Genomic DNA, 18602 nt, shown 5'->3' with positions numbered 1-18602 from the left:
ATGACGCTGCCAATCTCGACATCCTTAATGTGTCCGAGGATTCGTCCGAAGGCTATATTTTGGAGGTGGACTTGGAATATCCACGCGAGCTTCACGACAAACACTCCGATCTACCATTCTGCCCGGTGCGTGAGAAGCCGCTAGGTTCACACCAGGAGAAACTGCTCGCAACCGTCGACGATAAGACGCGTTATGTGATACACTACCGTGCTCTACAGCAGTGTATACGTAACGGTATCGTCTTAAAACGCATTTATCGCGGTTTAAAGTTCCGGCAGTCCACCTGGCTGAAGGCGTATATCGAATTAAATACACGCTTGCGGACAGCCTCGAAAAACGATTTCGAGAAGAATCTCTTCAAGCTAATGAACAATGCAGTATTTGGTAAGACTATGGAAAATGTTAGGAATAGAGTTGACGTGAGGCTCGTAACCAAGTGGGAGGGAAGATACGGGGCGGAAGCGTTGATTTCCAAACCGAATTTTCACAGTCGTGCGATATTTAAAGAGAATTTGGTCGCTATTCAATTGTCGAAATTATCCGCGAAGTTTGATAAGCCCGTGTACGTAGGCATGAGCATTTTAGATATTTCAAAGACCTGTCTGTATGAATTCCATTACGATTATATGCTTCCTACATTCGGCAGTAAATGTAAAGCGATGTATACCGACACGGACAGTCTAGTGTACAGTATCGAGTGTGACGATGTTTACTCGGTCATGAAACGTGATCTGGTCAAATTCGACACCAGCGATTACCCTGCTGATAATCGGTACGGCTTACCTCGAGTCAATAAAAAAGTGCCTGGGCTAATGAAGGATGAGAACAATGGAAAGATCATGACCGAGTTCGTTGGATTGAGAGCGAAAATGTATACCTTTAAGGTGCAGGACTGTACGAAAATTACCAAAAAGGCTAAGGGGGTCAAAGGTTATGTTATCGATAGAAACATAACTTTTGACGACTACAAGGATTGTTTGGATAATTTCACCGTACAGTCCCGTAACCAAAATTTAATTCGTTCGAAATTGCACAAGGTGTTTTCCACTACTCAGCGAAAAATTGCTCTCAGTCCGTATGACGATAAACGTCACATAACACCCGGTTCTGTAGCGACTCTACCTTGGGGACATTATAGGTTAAAAGAGTAGATTTTAATAGCTGTATTTATTGTATTATAATATATTACATAAATTATTATTATTATTATTATTATTATTACAAAACATTATTCTTATTTATCCACGAATTATGCGTTTTATCCATTCCTAACCATTTTACAAATACCTTATTCCCTTTCTTACGCAATATCTTCTCTACCAAGTATACATCAGGATTACCTGTTTTTAAAAGTTCATATTCATAAAATCCACCATGTTTGTCTGTACCACGAGAATCTCTAAGTAGATACGTGGCAGGATTTGTCCTTTGCACTTTTGTAATTTGAAATATTTCAGTAGTCCAGTTCGGTGTGTAACCTTTAGCAAACGCATTTTTGTATTTACTGATTCGCACGAAATCACCAGCCTTGAACTTGGTACGTCCAACGATCTTAATGTTGCTATATACAGTAGCAAGCAGATGCTCAGCATGCTCAGGTTTCACGTCAACGGGCCGCATTCCTATAGTACGATGTCTTCGCGCGTTATAATCATCTACCAGCTGTTGCAGTATATTTCGCCATTTGTAACTACCGTCCAGTGTAAAACGTTTCCACATTTCGGTTTTTAACGTTCGATTCCAACGCTCGACTATTGACGCTTTTAACGTGCTGTACGTGGAGTAATGATTTATTCCACGTTTTTTCATGAGCAGTTGAAACTCGTTGTTGTAAAATTCTTTACCATTATCAGTTTGCAAATTTTTGGGACATCTTCCACTCTTTAAAATTTTTCCCATAGCTGTGGTCACTTCCTTACCACTTTTTGTCTTAAGCGCTACTGCCCAACCATACTTCGATAAGGTATCAATCACTGTCAGAATATAGTGATGACCAGTATCAACGTAATAACGCATATCAACAAGGTCAGCCTGCCAGAGATCATCGAAACCACGTATTATGACTTTTCGTCGTGGAAAATTTCTTCTCGCAGGGACATGTAACTCTTGCACCAGTTGTTTCTTTTCTTCACTCACGATTTTCCCTGATTCTCTTTTTACAACCTTTCCCCCAGGCACATATAATTTCTGTTTCTTTTTTTCACTCATGATTCTTTTTCTTTCGAAAGCAATCGATTATCATGAGTATAAAATGTATGATGCATCCTAAACATTCACTTTTTGGATCCATCATTAATCTTGCTGTTTGTTTGCAAAAGTTTTGACTCAATCTCCTGTATTTTTTTATTTATTCTTTCTTCAATTTTCTCCTCCAATTTAGCTAAACTGTGTTGCAAGAACTTTATATTCACAGCACATGTATTATTATCAGAATCAATAGTCAAATTTACTATTTTTTTATTATTCAAATCCAGTGCTCTTTTAGTCACATTTAATGTACCAATATTAAATTCTTTCCTTACGTTAAAACCACTACCAAATTTGTTAATTGACATATTGACGTGTGGTACGCAACTGAAGAAAATGTTTATAAACTGTACCCTTTTATAGAATAAGATCCTCTTCACGCAACTCTTCTATTATTGACTGTATTTCATTATGGTGGTTTGTATGACCTGCGGTGGTTGATGCAATTAAAAGTCGCAATCGATCAACTAATTCATTAGGATCGTTCCAATGTATATAGTTTGCAGGCTCATCAGTAACACGCATAAATCCACTACCAGCTATCACTCGTTGTGATGGCACTTTATTGTAAATTAGTGGTTGAATAATTTTCTTATACTTTGGACCCTTATTCCCTTGAACCTGTTGGTAACTATCATTTGCTCTTTTATATGATTTAGTTTGTTCAAGGATTTGCTTATATATGATCTTGTCATCAATGGTGTAGAGCTTTCTATCAGGCTCTTTCATGAAGATTAATTCAAAAAGACCTCTCGTACCAATATAGCGCTTTTTATCAATTAAAATATCACCTTCATGACTAATATCAAATGTACATCTTCCCATCACATATTGGTTCCTTTCATCTAATGTAACTCCGAAACCGTGATCGATTTGATCTTTATTATCGAAAAGGAGCAACTGCATATAATGACGTGCAATACGTGGAAATGATCTCCAATCTATGGAATGATTTATTTGTTTTTTGAGCAATCCTAAGGTTTCCTGTCTTGATGTTGAATGTGATGATGCAGACTCTTGTCCAGGCTCTGAATGTAAAGAAGCAGATTCTTGTCCAGGCTCTGAATGTAATGATGTAGATTCTGGCATTGATTTAATTGGTAATACTGATTTATCAAAAGTAGATTTTTCATCATTATCATCATCATCATAGATCATCAATGATTTATTTGTAAGAGTGCCGTCATTGTTATGTAATTTCTTTTTTTTCTTGATAATATACTCATTAGGGGTTGAAGTATGATAACGCTTCCGCTTCTTATCATGATTTGTATCAATGTTTAAGTCATAAGATTCTTCATTGTTATTATCTGTTTGCATAACTAGTTTTTTCAGTGGATCAACTATTGGTTTAAAAGTTTCATTCAATCTACTTTCCACCATTGATCTTTCCAATTTCAGTGCACGGTGTTTTTCACGAATCACCTCACTCGTTTCAGCAATCTTCTTAAGTAGTGACTTTTCATCCATTTTTATTGTTTAACGAGTCAATGTACTAGTTCTATCGATCTTTATAGCTGTTCAATCAACTAGTTTAGCAGTTCAACCGACCGGTTCAGCGGTTCAACCGACCTGTTTAGCGGTTCAACCGACCGGTTCAGCGGTTCAACCGACCTGTTCAGCGGTTCAACCGACCTGTTCAGCTGTTCGACCGACCGGTTCAGCGGTTCAAATGACCGGTTCAAATGACCGGTTCAGCGGTTCACCTGACCGGTTCAGCAGTTCGACCGACCGGTTCAGCGGTTCAACCGACCTGTTCAGCTGTTCGATCGACCGGTTCAGCGGTTCAAATGACCGGTTCAGCGGTTCACCTGACCGGTTCAGCGGTTCGACCGACCGGTTCAGCGGTTCGTCTGACCGGTTCAGCGGTTCGACCGACCGGTTCAGCGGTTCAAATGACCGGTTCAGCGGTTCGACCAACCGGTTCAGCTGTTCAATCGACCAGTTCAGCGGTTTAATCGACCGGTTTAGCGGTTCGACCAACCTGTTTAGCGATTCAATTAACCCGTTTATCTCTATAACTGATTTGCTTAATAATGTATTTACACTGTTCAATGCTCTACGTTAGACTAACACTTTTCAGCACTGATATGATGCTTTATGCTATTCGATGGTTGCATATTCATCGAAACCCTTCCGATATCGACCATTTTGCATACCACTGTCCTTATCAATTACTAAAAATCCATAATCTTCCTGCCAACACTTTGAACACAATTCGCAAAATTTTTCAAATGTCATATCAGTGTTTACATGATCTTTGTAAACATGCTTCAAGTTAGTCCCATCCTGCTTAAAAATGATTATCATATTTGCATTGTCACGAATCAGATGTTTTGGGATCTTGGCATAGGTCTGACAAAGATAGAAGCAATCGATGCTCGAGTGCCGACCCATTGAAAAGTAGTCTCTTATATTGTCCTGCTTATCGCTTGCCACATCATCAAATATAAAGATTGAATTTGGTAATGCATCTGTCACACTTATAACCTCACTATTATTTGAAAATTGATGATAACCAATTTCCTCCATATCTGTCAATAGCTGTTCCAAGTAACGGTACTTCGGTTGCTGTAACGATTTCGAGTAAACGTACAGGTTGTCAAATCTTACACCGTGAGGACTCTCAATAAGACTTAGCAATACGTTTGTTTTCCCACAATTTGAGGGTCCGCAAACTATACAGCGTATAGTTGACGGTAGCAAAGTTCCATGACGTTTCATATCACTAACGGTGGCAATGTGATAATCGGTATTAGAGATATTGATACTTAATGGTTGCTTTACGAAATGCATTCTCGAACGACTGTGAGGTTAAATCTTAATTGCTAGAGCTATTTATAGGCATGAAATCAGAGAATTGAATCAGTTTTCATTATGCCTGCATTTGTGTTGGATGTTACAAGTTTGGAGGAATTAAGCAGTGATCAATTGGAATACGTACCGAAAATTGTACTTTTAAAATACTTTTCACACAGTATTGACAGATATTGGAATAAATTACCCAAGCATATTCGTGCAGATCCTGAGGTTCAAAAATATCGCTATTGTTTACAACATTTCAATCTACCTAATACTACTCATGCGGATGGACTACCACCGTTGATAACAGATTGTTATACATGTCGTGCGTTGGATGTGGATCATTTCTCAATAAAACAATAAACAAACTACCGATTGAGCTTCATTTACCGGGATACAATTACTGTGGACCAGGAACTCGACTTCAAGAACGATTAGCACGCGGTGATCGAGGTGTGAACCAGCTGGACGAAGCCTGTCTGGAACACGATATCGCATATTCGCAATACAAAGACCTATCGCAGCGTCATCAAGCTGATAAAGTGCTCGCAAAACGTGCACGTAGACGTATCACAGCTGGTGATGCAACCTTGGGTGAGCGTGCTGCAGCAACAGCTGTCTGGGCGTCTATGAACGCAAAGCGTAAACTTGGTTTAGGATTACAAACAGATATGGTGAGGAAAGCAGCAGTGAGAAAAACTGGAAATAGTGCTGTAAAAAAACGTAAAATTCGAGTGCCTAAAAAACGGGGCGGCTTGTTGCCTCTGCTCCCACTGCTAGGTGCGGTGGGAGCACTAGCAGGTGGAGCATCAGGTATAGCGAAAGCTGTAAACGATGCCAAAGCTGCGAAAAAACAGTTGGAAGAAATGCAGCGTCACAATCGTATGATAGAAGCAACTGCAAGAGACGGACGGGGGCTGTATCTCGCACCGTACAAACGAAGCGGAGGAGGCGTAGCAAAAAAATCAATGTCAAAGAAGCGAACAAAAAAGTAACTGTACACGGTCTACCAAGATCTGGTGCTACAAGTAATATTCAATTATCTCACGTATGTCATGATATGCCAAATTTCCGTGGAGTCTTTATGCGTACAAGTCTACCACGAAACGGTCCATGGTCTAATGAATGTGCAATCGTTAACCTTGACGATTCTAATGGTCCAGGCACTCACTGGGTTGCCTACGTTAAATGCAATAATCTTGTAAAGTATTTCGATTCTTTCGGTAATCTGAAACCACCGACTGAACTTGTTCGGTACTTCGGTCCGCTTAGTACAATTTATTACAATCATGACCAATATCAGTCGTATGATACGAGCATTTGTGGTCAGTTGTGTGTTAAATTTCTAAGAGAACAGACAAAATGTCTTTAACATTTACGCTATCAGGACACGGTCATGTGTTGGAATCAAATTTTTTCCCTCCGATTAATCTAGACGACGGTCACTATGAACTGGGGCTCGTAGATTTTCAAAGTTTCTACTCGATCGCCAATGTAGATGAGACGAATAATAATTTTTACTTTGGTAAAAATAAACTAATAACCATACCTACAGGCTGTTATGAGTTGAGTGCGATAAATGAATACTTGCGTATGCGGATGGAGTTACCTTATGATGATAATGTTATTATTCTGCGCGCCAACAATAACACACTGAAAAGTGAAATAATGTGTAAATATTCTATTGATTTTACAAAAATTAATAATATTGGTTCTCTGCTAGGATTTTCGTCAGACCGCGTAATCCTACCAAACACTTGGGCTGAATCAGACGAGCCTGTGAACATTTTAAAAGTAAATATTCTACGTATCGAATGTAACATTACCGCTGGTGCATATACGAACGGTAGACCACGACATGTCATCCACGAATTTTTCCCAAGCGTTCCACCAGGCTATAAAATCTCGGAAACACCGAAGAACGTCATTTACTTGCCAGTCATTGCAAGGGTAATCGATCGTCTCACATTACGTATTCTCGATCAAGACAATCGTCCTGTAAATTTTGGAAAGGAGGAAATCACCATACGATTACACATTAGAAGATGTTGATTTATAAGAATACCGACGATTATAAACCAACATTACTCGATGAACCAATCAGTCAATTAGCTGCATCAGAGCTGAATACATCAGTTCAGAGTGAAATAGGGAAAAACGTGATCGGTGACAAAAAAGTTTTGACAAGAAAAAATATAAATTTTTTACGCTCATTGGGTCTGACTGTGAAGAAAAGAAATAATGGATCCATTGAACGTTACCGCACAGCCTGCGTACGACAACCGCATCACTAAATTGGAAATACATGCTTACAATCCGTATGCGAATGCATCATTGGGAAATAGCGATGAAATTCGCATCCCAATACAACAGCAAGATTTGATTCTTTTGCCCAGTGGTAGTTACCTCTACATAGAGGGGAAGCTGATTGAAGGTACTCGTGCTGCTACTACACCTTTGACGGATAAAGTTATGCTCGACGCTAATTCCATGGCATTTCTGTTTGATGAAATTCGTTATGAATTGAACGGTATTGAGATTGATCGGTGCAAAAACGTTGGTATCACCACCAGTATGAAGAATCTCGTATCTTTAAGCAGTGAAGAGAGTATGAGTCTACGTCATTCTGGCTGGTTCGTTGCCACTCAAGAGCGTGAAAATGTTGCTGACACATTCAGCTTTTGCGTACCCCTGCATATGCTGTTGGGATTCTGCGAAGATTACAAACGTGTCGTTATCAATGCACGCCATGAGCTCGTTCTGATACGAGCGCGTAATGATATAAATTCAATATTTTCTTCGAATCAGTTTACCGATTCTGGGATTGAACTGCATCGAGTGCAATGGAGAATGCCTCACGTAACTTTAAATGAATTTACCAAACTACAATTTCTACGCATTATCGAGCAGAATAAAAATCTCACCATGGCTTTTCGTTCCTGGGAGCTCTACGAATATCCCCTTTTACCACAAACACAGCGACATACATGGGCTGTTAAAGCAGCTACACAATTGGAGAAGCCTCGATACGTGATACTGGCGTTTAGAAAGAATAAGAAGAACGATCAATATTCGAATGTACTTAAATTTAGCGATTGCGATGTACGTGATGTTAAAGTCTATTTAAATTCTGAATTTTATCCGTACGATCGTCTCGATACTGATTTCACGAAATCTCGCTACTCCGTACTCTATGATATGTATGTAAAATTTTTCCACTCATATTATGCTGGTGAAAAACTGTCGAAACCAATGCTCGATTACCTAAACTTCTTGCAATACGGTCCGCTCTTTGTAATTGATTGTTCACATCAGAACGAGTCAGTGAAAACCGGCACGGTCGATGTTAAGATTGAAATCGAGTGTTGGAAAAATATTCCGAGTAATACTACAGCCTATTGTTTAATTATACATGATAAAATTATAGACTATAATCCGCTTACGAATATTGTTAGAAATGTAAGTTAGATATGTAAGGTTAGAAAAAAAAATAAAGCACTTTTTAATAAATATATATAAAGCATTTTATTCACTCATTTATTATGCAAAACACTTATTGTTTAATCTTAAATTCTAAATTATTATAATTCCCGCCTAAGTATTTCATGATTAAAATATTTTGTGATGCTGCATTTATCAGCTCCGTAAACTGATCCTGCGATTCGAGTAAGGCAACCATCCGGGCAGGGAGATAAAACCAATCCTCCGTTGATAGTTTCGCTATTATCCTCATTCCATATTTAGTCTTTATTTTCATCATTTCAATTATTTCATATTCTTTATTTTCCTCGAGACTGTTTAATTTAACAAATGTCTTCTCAGGGATGAAAGCGAATGCATTAACTCCAGTTAAAAATGCCATTTTATGTAGACCCTATATTAGAGAAAACTATTATTATTATTATTATTGAAAAATTAAAACAATATTTGAATAATATATTCCTACCTTTCATTAGCAATTGAGACTGAGGTATAAACTGATCTGAGTTTTCTTACTGGTTGTGGTTGATGCACTAACTAAAGTACTGATCGGAAGATTCTTGCTGGTTGTGCGGTCGATGCACTAGCTAAAGTTTGAACAGATTGAAGCTGGTTCAGTATTATTCGAATCCATTTATATAGAAAAAATTGTTGATGGAGGGGGTAAAATTCATTGATGGAAGGGGTAAATAATTTTTTGTTGAAAACGTGTGCAGATTTTTAACATGTCATTAACACTGATTAGTAAGATGATATACTGCTGATTAATCAAATTATGATTCTATTAAAAGAATATGCATGAATCATTCAAGCACATTTTGATGATCTTCAATGTGTTAGCGATCAACATATTTGTAAAGATCTATCATCTGGATAAAATATATATTAAAATTTCGTAAAAAAATATGATCTCGCTGAAGATCTCAATTTCACCCCCCACACGTATGACATATCGTTATACGGTAAGGTCCAGCGTGGAGCGTCTAAGAGGTACTTAATTTTCATCACGTGCTGATATTTAATACGACAAAGATATTTGTATATCTGAAGCACGCTTCTCTCTCGCTGAAATTTGATGCATCAAAAGTATTTGTACATCCAAAACATACATCGTTCATACAAATCTTTCTAATATGTATTATATTTAAGAATTAAACGACCTAGGCTTATTAATAAAATCATTCTTCTATTAAAAGCATGCGTATGATTGTATATCTGAAGCATCAAAAGTATTTGCACATCCGAAACATACATCGTTCATACAAATCTTTCTAATATATATCATATTTAAGAATTAAACGACATAGGCTTATTAATAAAATTATTCTTCTTCTTTTATTAAAAGCATGTGTATGTGTTATACCTTAAACGTTTCTGCCTTGAAACTCTATTACGTTGATTCTCACGATGATTTTGGTTTCATCGCTTAGCAAGATGATGATATGTGTTTGCTTATCTAAAGTAGGGTGTAATTCCATCAAACGAAATAAAATATGAATGATAAGTACACACACCTCCAACGTTTCTGTTGAAAGGGTGTCTTTTATTAAGGTAGTTGGTGGTGGAAATGTTTTAAATACTTGAGTAGCTCTAAACAGTTCATTCGATTTTTGTTTCATCCTCTGTTTTAACAGTTTAAAGTAAAGGAGACATTTTGAAGAAAAACTATTTCAATGGTTAATATTAAAGTTATATACAATTGTAGTGACAATATATTAAATGAAATTGAAAGGGATATGAACTTATTATTTGAATTACTATTTCAAATTAATACAAATATGCAACGTTGTGAGGAAATTATAAGTGATGATTGTAGCGAGGAATATATTGATGTTATTGAAATAATCGACGGTGGGAACGAGACAATGATTGAAGATGAAGTAACTGAAGTATTGACCGCAGATGATTCTGATGATGTTAATACTGTAATTCAAATAATTGACAGTGATAATAGTGATGATATTGAGCACAATTTTTCGATTTTTGCAAATAATAAAGTTACTGGAATAATCAACAGAGAGAATGACATGATAATTGAAGATGAAGTAAACGGAGTATTCAATGTAGATGATTCTAATGATGCTAATACTGTAATTGAAATAATTGACAGTGATAATAGTGATAATAGTGATGATTGTAGCGAGGAATGTATTGATGTTATTGAAATGATCAACGGTGAGAACGAGACAATGGTTGAAGATAAAGTAACTGAAGTATTGACCGCAGATGATTTTGATGATGCTAATACTGTAATTCAAATAATTAACAGTGATAATAGTGATGATATTGAGGACAATTTTTCGATTTATGAAAATAATAAAGTTACTGGAATAATCGACAGCGAGAATGACATGATAATTGAAGATGAAGTAAACGAAGTATTCAATGTAGATGATTCTGATGATGCTGATACTGTAATTGAAATAATTGACAGTGATTATAGTGATGATATTGAGGACAATTTCTCGATTTTTGAAAATAATAAAGTTACTGGAATAATCGACAGCGAGAATGTCATGATAACTGAAGATGAAGTAAACGAATAGGTGTATATTTATAGCATTCTAGCCTTTACGTAGTAATATTGAATGCATATGATGATTGTATGTACTTTTCAGTTAACACTGACATCTGTCAAGAACGCTTTAAAAAGGTCTTATAGCAGGAATTACTATCTCATAGTTACGAAGTTTCGAATTAAAAATATCATTTTAAAATAGAGTAGTCTTTTTAAAAAAAGCATGTTATATGTGTGAACCAGCAGCTTTATTACCGTGGCTTCAAGCACTGAAAGGAGAAGATTGGGTCAAGAAAAACGAGATGTAATTGTTGAACTATTATCTTCTGAAAATATATAACTTAAAAAAATGTAACATTGTACATTTATATTATCAACATTTTAATCAATGTATATTTCAATAATACCATTTTATAATTAACTGTTATTACAATAAAAACATATATAATAAGGTTTATTTTTGTTTTGTTGATTTATAAAATTGTGTTTGTGCATGCTATTATATATTAGTTCAAAAATTGCTGAGCTATGGAAAAAAGTAACATACTCAGCTACATTTAGGGTAAAGGGGGTTCAACGGGGTAGTAGCATGCTGCAAAGATTCAAGGTTACGCGAGCAAAAAAAAACGCAGGGAGAATCTGTTTTACCATCTAGGAAATTGCTTTTACTAACTGAGACCTGACGTCAGAGGAGTGGGGGTGTGATGTCAAAATGCTGCAAGTATCCTCCCGCACCCCCGCAACCCTCTCGCCCATACTTGCTGCGAGCTCACGTGGAGCCTCCGATTTCCCCCACCACCACCGCTTAGCACTTCTTGGCTCCCCCCACTACCTCGCAACCAGGCTCAGCCGAGTGGACAGGAGTGGGGGGGGGGGGGGGCCAGAACCGGCCTAGCATGTCTACTTAGGGTAACTCACTTGCGGACAGAGAGTACATATAAAGGGGCTAGGATAACTCTCTTGGGTTCAGGGTGTACTTATAAAGGGGCTAGGATAACTCACTTGGGGTCAGGGTGTACTTATAAAGGGGCTAGGGTAACTCACTTGGTGTCAGGGAGTACTTATAAAGGGGCTATGGTAACTCACTTGGGGTCAGGGAGTACTTATAAAGGTGCTATGGTAACTCACTTGGGGTCAGGGAGTACTTTTAAGGGACTAGGGTAACGCACTTGGTGTCTGGTAGTACTTATAAAGGGGCTTTGGTAACTCACTTGGGGTCAGGGAGTACTTATATGGAACTAGGGTAACTCACTTGGGGTTAGGGAGTACTTCTATGGGACTAGGGTAATTGACTTGTGGTCAGAGAGTACATATAAAGGGGCTAGGATAACTCACTTGGGGGTCAGGAGTGCTTATAAAGGTGCTATGGTAACTCACTTGGGGTCAGGGAGTACTTTTAAGGGACTAGGGTAACGCACTTGGTGTCTGGTAGTACTTATAAAGGGGCTTTGGTAACTCACTTGGGGTCAGGGAGTACTTATATGGAACTAGGGTAACTCACTTGGGGTTAGGGAGTACTTATAAAGGGGCTATGGTAACTCACTTGGGGTCAGGGAGTACTTCTATGGGACTAGGGTAACTCACTTGCGGTCAGGGAGTACTTGTAAAGGTGCTATGGTAACTCACTTGGGGTCAGGGAGTACTTATATAGGGGCTATGGTAACTCACTTGGTGTCAGGGAGTACTTATAAGGGACTATGGTAACTCACTTGGGGTCTGGGAGTACTCATAAAAGGGCTAGGATAACTCACTTGGGGGCAGGAGTGCTTATAAAGGTGATATGGTAACTCACTTGGGGTCAGAGAGTACTTATATGGGTCTAGGGTAACTCACTTGCGGTCAGAGGGTACATATAAAGGGGCTAGGATAACTCACTTGGGGTCAGGGAGTACTTATAAAGGGGCTATGGTAACTCACTTGGGGTCAGGGAGTACTTATAAGGGACTAGGGTAACACACTTGGGGTCTGGGAGTACTTATTAAGGGTTAGAATAACTCACTTGCGTTCAGAGAGTACATATAAAGGGGCTAGGATAACTTACTTGGGGTCAGGGAGTACTAATAAAGGGGCTATGGTAACTCACTTGGGGCCAGGAAGTACTTATAAAGGGGCTAGGGTAACTCACTTGATGTCAGAGAGTACATATAAAGGGGCTAGGATAACTCACATGGGGTCAGGGAATACATATTAAGGGGCTACGGTAACTCACTTGGGGTCAGGGAGTACTTCTATGGGACTAGGGTAACTCACTTGCGGTCAGGGAGTACTTTTAAGGGACTAGGGTAACTCACTTGGGGTCTGGTAGTACTTATAAAGGGGCTTTGGTAACTCACTTGGGGTCAGGGAGTACTTATATGGAACTTGGGTAACTCACTTGGGATTAGGGAGTACTTATAAAGGGGCTATGGTAACTCACTTGGGGTCAGGGAGTACTTCTATGGGACTAGGGTAACTCACTTGCGGTCAGGGAGTACTTATAAAGGTGCTGTGGTAACTCACTTGGGGTCAGGGAGTACTTTTAAGGGACTAGGGTAACTCACTTGGGGTCTGGTAGTACTTATAAAGGGGCTTTGGTAACTCACTTGGGGTCAGGGAGTACTTATATGGAACTTGGGTAACTCACTTGGGATTAGGGAGTACTTATAAAGGGGCTATGGTAACTCACTTGGGGTCAGGGAGTACTTTAAGGGACTAGGGTAACTCACTTGGGGTCTGGTAGTACTTATAAAGGGGCTTTGGTAACTCACTTGGGGTCAGGGAGTACTTATAAGGGACTAGGGTAACTCACTTGGGGTCTGGTAGTACTTATAAAGGGGCTTTGGTAACTCACTTGGGGTCAGGGAGTACATATAAAAGGGCTATGGTAACCCACTTGGAGTCAGGGAGTACTTATATGGGACTAGGGTAACTCACTTGCGGTCAGAGGCTACATATAAAGGGGCTAGGATAACTCACTTGGGGTCAGGGAGTGCTTATAAAGGGGCTTTGGTAACTCACTTGGGGTCAGGGAGTACTTATATGGAACTTGGGTAACTCACTTGGGATTAGGGAGTACTTATAAAGGGGCTATGGTAACTCACTTGGGGTCAGGGAGTACTTTAAGGGACTAGGGTAACTCACTTGGGGTCTGGTAGTACTTATAAAGGGGCTTTGGTAACTCACTTGGGGTCAGGGAGTACTTATAAGGGACTAGGGTAACTCACTTGGGGTCTGGTAGTACTTATAAAGGGGCTTTGGTAACTCACTTGGGGTCAGGGAGTACATATAAAAGGGCTATGGTAACCCACTTGGAGTCAGGGAGTACTTATATGGGACTAGGGTAACTCACTTGCGGTCAGAGGCTACATATAAAGGGGCTAGGATAACTCACTTGGGGTCAGGGAGTGCTTATAAAGGGGCTTTGGTAACTCACTTGGGGTCAGGGAGTACTTATAAAGGGGCTATGGTAACTCACTTAGGGTCAGGGAGTACTTATAAGGGACTAGGGTAACTAACTTGGGGTCTGGTAGTACTAATAAAGGGACTAGGGTAACTCACTTGGGGTCTGGTAGTACTTATAAAGGGGCTTTGGTAACTCACTTGGGGTCAGGGAGTACTTATAAAGGGGCTATGGTAACTCACTTGGGGTCAGGGAGTACTTATAAGGGACTAGGGTAACTCACTTGGGGTCTGGTAGTACTTATAAAGGGGCTTTGGTAACTCACTTGGGGTCAGGGAGTACTTATAAAGGTGATATGGTAACTCACTTGCGGTCAGAGAGTACATATAATGTGGCTAGGGTAACTCACTTGGGGTCAGGGAGTACTTATAAGAGACTAGGGTAACTCACTTGGGGTCTGGTAGTACTTATAAAGGGGCTTTGGTAACTCACTTGGGGTCAGGGAGTACTTAAAAAGGGGCTATGGTAACTCACTTGGGGTCAGGGAGTACTTATATAGGGGCTATGGTAACTCACTTGGGGAAGGAAGTACTACTATGGGACTAGGGTAACTCACTTGCGGTCAGAGAGTACATATAAAGGGGCCAGGATAACTCACTTGGGGTCAGGGAGTACTTATAAAGGTGATATGGTAACTCACTTGCGGTCAGAGAGTTCATATAATGTGGCTAGGGTAACTCACTTGGGGTCAGGGAGTACTTATAAGGGACTAGGGTAACTCAATTGGGGTCTGGTAGTACATATAAAGCGGCTAGGATAACTCACATGCGGTCAGAGAGTACATATAAATGGGCTAGGGAACTCACTTGCGGTCAGAGAGTACATATAAAGGGGCTAGGGTAACTCACTTGGGGTCAGAGAGTACTTCTGTGGGACTAGGGTAATTCATTTCCGGTCAGAGAGTACATATAAAAGAGCTAGGATAACTCACTTGGGGTCAGAGTGTACATATAAAAAGGCTAGGGTAACTCACTTGGTGTCAGGGAGTACTTATAAGCGACTAGGGTAACACACTTGGGGTCAGGGAGTACTTATAAAGGTGATATGGTAACTCACTTGGGGCCAGGAAGTACTTCTATGGGACTAGGGTAACTCACTTGGGATCTGGGAGTACATATAAAGCGGCTAGGGTAACTCACTTGGAGTCTGGGAGTACATATAAAGGGGCTAGGATAACTCACTTGGGGCCAGGGTGTACTTATAAAGGGGCTGGGATAACTCACTTGGGGTCAGAGAGTACTTCTATGGGACTAGGGTAACTCACTTCCGGTCAGAGAGAACATATAAAAGAGCTACGATAACTCACTTGGAGGTCAGAGTGTACTTATAAAAAGGCTAGGGTAACTCACTTGGTGTCAGGGAGTACTTATAAGGGACTAGGGTAACTCACTTGGGGTCTGGGAGTACTTATAAAGGGTCTATGGTAACTCACTTGGGGTCAGGGAGTACTTATAAAGGGGCTATGGTAACTCACTTGGGGTCAGGGAGTAATTATATGGGACTTGGGTAACTCACTTGCGGTTAGAGAGTACATTTAAGGGGCTAGGATAACTCACTTGGTGTCAGGGTGTACTTATAAAAGGGCTATGGTAACTCACTTGGGGTCAGGGAGTACTTATATGGGACTAGGGTAACTCACTTGCGGTCAGATAGTACATTTAAAGGGGATAGGGAAACTCACTTGGGGTCAGGTAGTACTACTATGGGACTACGGTAACTCACTTGCGGTCAGAGAGTACATATAAAGGGGCTAGGATAACTCACTTGGGGTCAGGGAGTGCTAATAAGGAACTAGGGTAACTCACTTGCGGTCAGAGAGTACATATAAAGGGGATAGGGAAACTCACTTGGAGTCAGGGAGTACTTATATAGGGGATATGGTAACTCACTTGAGGTAGGGAGTACTACTATGGGACTAGGGTAACTCACTTGCGGTCAGAGAGTACATATATAGGGGCTAGGATAACTCACTTGGGGTCAGGGAGTGCTAATACGGGACTAGGGTAACTCACTTGCGGTCAGAGAGTACTAATAAAGGGGCTAGGATAACTAACTTGGGGTCAGGGAGTACATATAGAGCGGCTAGGGTAACTCACTTGGAGTCTGGGAGTACATATAAAGGGGTTAGGATAACTCACATGAGGCCAGGTTGTACTTATAAAGGGGCTGGGGTAACTCACTTGGGGTCAGAGAGTACTTATAAGGGACTAGGGTAACTCACTTGCGGTCAGGGAGTGCTTTAAAGGTGATATGGTAACTCACTTGGGGTCAGAGAGTACTTCTATGGGACTAGGGTAACTCACTTGGGGTCAGGGAGTACTTATAAAGGGGCTATGGTAACTCACTTGGGGTCAGGGAGTACTTATAAGGGGGCTATGGTAACTCACTTGGGGTCAGGGAGTACTTCTATGGGACTAGGGTAACTGACTTGTGGTCAGAGAGTACATATAAAGGGGCCAGGATAACTCACTTGGGGTCAGGGAGTACTTATAAAGGTGATATGGTAACTCACTTGCGGTCAGAGAGTTCATATAATGTGGCTAGGGTAACTCACTTGGGGTCAGGGAGTACTTATAAGGGACTAGGGTAACTCAATTGGGGTCTGGTAGTACATATAAAGCGGCTAGGATAACTCACATGCGGTCAGAGAGTACATATAAATGGGCTAGGGAACTCACTTGCGGTCAGAGAGTACATATAAAGGGGCTAGGGTAACTCACTTGGGGTCAGAGAGTACTTCTGTGGGACTAGGGTAATTCATTTCCGGTCAGAGAGTACATATAAAAGAGCTAGGATAACTCACTTGGGGTCAGAGTGTACATATAAAAAGGCTAGGGTAACTCACTTGGTGTCAGGGAGTACTTATAAGCGACTAGGGTAACACACTTGGGGTCAGGGAGTACTTATAAAGGTGATATGGTAACTCACTTGGGGCCAGGAAGTACTTCTATGGGACTAGGGTAACTCACTTGGGATCTGGGAGTACATATAAAGCGGCTAGGGTAACTCACTTGGAGTCTGGGAGTACATATAAAGGGGCTAGGATAACTCACTTGGGGCCAGGGTGTACTTATAAAGGGGCTGGGATAACTCACTTGGGGTCAGAGAGTACTTCTATGGGACTAGGGTAACTGACTTGTGGTCAGAGAGTACATATAAAGGGGCTAGGATAACTCACTTGGGGGACAGGAGTGCTTATAAAGGTGATATGGTAACTCACTTGAGGTCAGGGAGTGCTTTAAAGGTGATATGGTAACTCACTTGGGGTCAGAGAGTACTTCTATGGGACTAGGGAAACTCACTTGGGGTCAGGGAGTACTTATAAAGGGGCTATGTTAACTCACTTGGGGTCAGGGAGTACTTATAAAGGGGCTATGGTAACTCACTTGGGGTCAGGGAGTACTACTATGGGACTAGGGTAACTCACTTGCGGTCAGAGAGTACATATAAAGGGGCCAGGATAACTCACTTGGGGTCAGGGAGTACTTATAAAGGTGATATGGTAACTCACTTGCGGTCAGAGAGTTCATATAATGTGGCTAGGGTAACTCACTTGGGGTCAGGGAGTACTTATAAGGGACTAGGGTAACTCAATTGGGGTCTGGTAGTACATATAAAGCGGCTAGGATAACTCACTTGCGGTCAGAGAGTACATATAAATGGGCTAGGGAACTCACTTGCGGTCAGAGAGTACAGATAAAGGGGCTAGGGTAACTCACTTGGGGTCAGAGAGTACTTCTGTGGGACTAGGGTAATTCATTTCCGGTCAGAGAGTACATATAAAAGAGCTAGGATAACTCACTTGGGGTCAGAGTGTACTTATAAAAAGGCTAGGGTAACTCACTTGGTGTCAGGGAGTTCTTATAAGCGACTAGGGTAACACACTTGGGGTCAGGGAGTACTTATAAAGGTGATATGGTAACTCACTTGGGGCCAGGAAGTACTTCTATGGGACTAGGGAACTCACTTGGGATCTGGGAGTACATATAAAGCGGCTAGGGTAACTCACTTGGAGTCTGGGAGTACATATAAAGGGGCTAGGATAACTCACTTGGGGCCAGGGTGTACTTATAAAGGGGCTGGGATAACTCACTTGGGGTCAGAGAGTACTTCTAT

General features: G+C 40.5%; 1 protein-coding gene across 1 annotated transcript; it reads left to right on the top strand.

The window, feature by feature from the left end:
* The first annotated feature begins 572 nt into the window (after positions 1–572).
* Positions 573–1151, top strand: LOC136782695 (uncharacterized). Its single transcript, XM_066742305.1, has one exon. It carries the CDS (start codon positions 573–575, stop codon positions 1149–1151), a length of 579 nt encoding a protein of 192 aa, XP_066598402.1.
* The last annotated feature ends 17451 nt before the right edge of the window (positions 1152–18602 follow it).

The sequence above is a fragment of the Prorops nasuta genome, unplaced genomic scaffold (assembly GCF_024137725.1).
Source record: "Prorops nasuta isolate Cenicafe-Biocafe unplaced genomic scaffold, Cenicafe_Pnas_1.2 PNAS00029, whole genome shotgun sequence".
Lineage (NCBI taxonomy): Eukaryota > Metazoa > Arthropoda > Insecta > Hymenoptera > Bethylidae > Prorops > Prorops nasuta.
The sequence above is the reverse complement of the archived record's forward strand: the minus strand, read 5'-3'. Positions and strand labels throughout refer to the sequence as shown.